This window comes from Lactuca saligna, chromosome 3 (assembly GCF_052625555.1).
Source record: "Lactuca saligna cultivar CGN05327 chromosome 3, ASM5262555v1, whole genome shotgun sequence".
Lineage (NCBI taxonomy): Eukaryota > Viridiplantae > Streptophyta > Magnoliopsida > Asterales > Asteraceae > Lactuca > Lactuca saligna.
In genome coordinates, this window is record NC_136419.1 from 101,944,226 (window position 1) to 101,947,825 (window position 3,600).

Consider the following 3,600-nt stretch of genomic DNA (forward strand, 5'->3'; position numbering starts at 1 on the left):
TGCATTCGTATGTACTTATTTTCTTATTGTTTTGAAAACCGATTTAAGAATATGACTTAATATTTACATATGTATGTTCTTTTTTTGTGGTGATTCACTTGTAACATTTCTCATATCAATTAGAAAATTTTAAAAAAAGCATTGCATACATAACCTCCATCGTGCTTTGAGAGCATACACAAACAAATTACAATGGATCTTTGAGAGCATATGAAAACATATTACAATTGAGCCGTTGTTGATACCTATGAATAAATACAAGAATATCAAGCACAATTTACTTGTTGCGTATAATAACAATATAATATTATTTTGTTTTCCTTATTGATGTAAAATTTACCTTGGTTATACTTTCTTTTTTTGGTTAATTGCACAAAATATATATGTTTATAACATTATACTTTCTTTTTTTGGTTAATTGCACAAAATACTTTATATAATAGTAGCTTCTTTAGGTCGTGATTAGCACCGACCTCAAAATTTTCTAGTATATATATATATATATATATATATATATATATATATATATATATATATATTCCACTAACTCTATTAAGTTTATTGCATTGTAAGAAAATTAATTTAGACTTATATAACAAGCAAAATAGGATGTGTTAAGCCATTAAACTTAAACAGTTTAATGATATCGGATGCCCTTTATAACCAAAAATAGTTGGCCAAAGACTTTGGAGCAACGTTTTCAGATCATAAAAGTCATGCGTGTCCAAAAGTTTCCATAACATATTTTGAAAATAACACGGACCATTTCAATAATTTTGTCTAACTATTTCTATTAGTTTTCTAAAAATGTGTTTACAAAAGAATTTATTTTTTAAAGGGCATAAACAACCTTAACTTATTCAAAAAGTATATTTAGCTTTTAAATGATTGACGGGTCCTGATATCTAAAGAATTATTACCGATTGAGATTTGAGCGAGATACAATAATTTATGTATTAATTTATATGATAATACATGTTAATGCAATTATGCAAGTATATAACTTAACTATCAACTATAAAGAACAATATATGGTGTCATATCACACACTTACCTATAGGTATAACCAGGGACACCTACGAGCCGACATCAATGGAGTTTATGCTTATTGCTCTTGGTTTCTTCTTAACCTACGCTCTTACTCGAGCCACACTCTCAATTTTTGGAGTCGGCAAACCCAAGAATCTACCACCAGGCCCAACCCCGTTGCCGATCATCGGAAACCTCCACTTGCTCGGCGACCAACCACACCAGTCTCTGGCCAAGCTAGCAGCTATACATGGTCCAATCATGTTCTTAAAACTTGGTCGTATCTCCGTACTAGTCATATCCTCAGCCGCCGCCGCCAAAGAAGTCCTCCAAAAGCAAGACCTTGCTTTCTCCTCCCGCCATATCCCCGACGCCCTCACCGCCCACAACCACTCCACTTACTCCGTGGTCTGGCTCCCTGTCGCCACCCAGTGGCGGAGTCTCCGCAAGTTCCTTAACACCAACATCTTCTCCAGCAGCTCCCTTGACGCTAACCAGAACTTACGGAGCCAGAAAGTGGAAGAACTGGTGGCATACTGCCGGAAAGCCAGCCACTCCGGAGATGCAGTCAACATCAGCCGAGCTGCTTTCAGAACCTCACTGAATCTCCTCTCCAACACATTCTTCTCCAAGGATTTAACAGACCCGTATGAGGATTCCGGTAAAGAGTTTAAGGAGCTGGTTGGAAACATGATGGAGGAGGCCGGGAAGCCAAATCTTGTGGACTTCTTTCCGGTGTTGAAGAAGATCGATCCACAAGGGATCAGGAGGAGATTGACTCTTTATTTTGGGAAGGCTTTTGAGATTTTTGAGGAGTTGATTGAAGAGAGGTTGGGGAATAGATCGAAGCAGGTTGATGTATTAAATGAGTGTTTGAAATTCAGTGAAGAGAATCCAGATGAGATGAATGCAACACATATCAAGAGCTTGCTTTTGGTACGTAATTATTTATTTCTATTGTATTTCAGATTTGGGTTCTACTACTATATGCAGAAGTACATTATGTTTAACTGGTCTTTAACACATGTCTAAAACTACTATTGGGTTTTCCCCAAAAAGATGACACTTGCTAATTATTTTCTATCTACTACAACGTGTTTTTTTTTCTTTTTATATTTATAATCATTTTATTACTTTTTTTTTTTTTTCTATTTGTTTCATTGGGTATCTAAGAGCTTTTTTTAAAATACGGTAAAAAGTTTTTTAAGAGTTTTTTAAGGCATCTCCAATTGGCCTTAAAAATAATACTTTGATATCAAAATTTGCTGTAACCGGACTGCAAAATTTTGCTAGAATGAACTCCAAACTTTGAACCAATTTAGTGATTTTGTAAAGTAACGCAGCCAAAATGGTGTGCTAATATTGTAACTCAACTTTACCTTGAAGTTGTCATCAATCAACATTACTAAACATTTGTACACTAATATTAAACTCTTTTGTCAACAATATTGCAATAAATTTCATGATAGCATTTAATTGTTTCCAAATAATGTTTGTTGGAAAAAAGAATTTTAGTATTTTTTTTCTCGTTTCCAAAATCAACATGTCATTATGTATTTATGTTGTAGGATTTGTTTGCCGCCGGCACTGATACAACTTCAAGCTCGTTAGAATGGGCAATGACAGAAATACTACGCAATCCACACACCATGACTAAAGCCCAAGAGGAGCTCGAAGAAATTATTGGTAAAGGGAAAATGGTAGAAGAATCTGACATATTAAGGTTGCCTTATTTAGGATGTATCTTGAAAGAAACCCTGCGGATTCATCCACCGGTCCCCTTCTTGATCCCACGCAAAACTCAGACCGAGGTCAAACTTAAGGACTACATTGTGCCAAAAGGTACCCAAGTTCTAGTCAACGCATGGGCCATAGGACGGGACTCGGCCTTATGGGAGGACTCATTGAAGTTCAAGCCAGAAAGGTTCTTGACCTCAAGTCTTGATGTTCGGGGTCGTGATTTTGAACTAGTTCCCTTTGGTGCTGGACGGAGAATTTGTCCTGGTTTGCCACTTGCAAACCGTGTGCTTCCGGTGATGTTAGGATCATTACTCAATAATTTCAATTGGAAGCTTGATGGTGGATCTGGACAGAACGAAGTAGACATGAATGAGAAATTTGGTATCACCTTGCAAAAGGCAAACCCTCTTTGTGTTTTTCCAGTTCCTATGAATTAACATTGAGTTACTTATATGATAATCATTCTCATATTAAGTGAATAAGGCTTGTAATGTAATTACATTTTAATTTCTTGTCGATTATATAAGAAACTAGATACTAAATTTACAATAAAAGAATAGATGTTTTATTTGTTATGCTATGTCGTATAAATTTAATGAAAAAGTGGCACATGTCAGTCTACTTCTTTATATAGTAAATGTATGATAGAAAAAAAACCAAGAAAAGTAACATTTAGTTGGATAAAATTCAATGATAAAAGAACAACATATAACGAAATCTGTCATGGAAAATTAAATTATAATTTTTCCATTTAAGGTTACTGGAAGAATCATTAGCAATACCGCATCGTGTGTAATGTTTTGGCGCGTTTAAGTAGTTCTCGATATCCAA

At 35.0% G+C, this 3,600-nt stretch overlaps 1 protein-coding gene across 1 annotated transcript; it reads left to right on the top strand.

The window, feature by feature from the left end:
• The first annotated feature begins 1,011 nt into the window (after positions 1–1,011).
• Positions 1,012–3,358, top strand: LOC145037070 (7-ethoxycoumarin O-deethylase-like). The gene is made up of 2 exons (XM_078985637.1): positions 1,012–1,965; positions 2,598–3,358. Exons 1-2 carry the CDS (start codon positions 1,093–1,095, stop codon positions 3,204–3,206), a joined length of 1,482 nt encoding a protein of 493 aa, XP_078841763.1. The 5' UTR covers positions 1,012–1,092; the 3' UTR covers positions 3,207–3,358.
• The last annotated feature ends 242 nt before the right edge of the window (positions 3,359–3,600 follow it).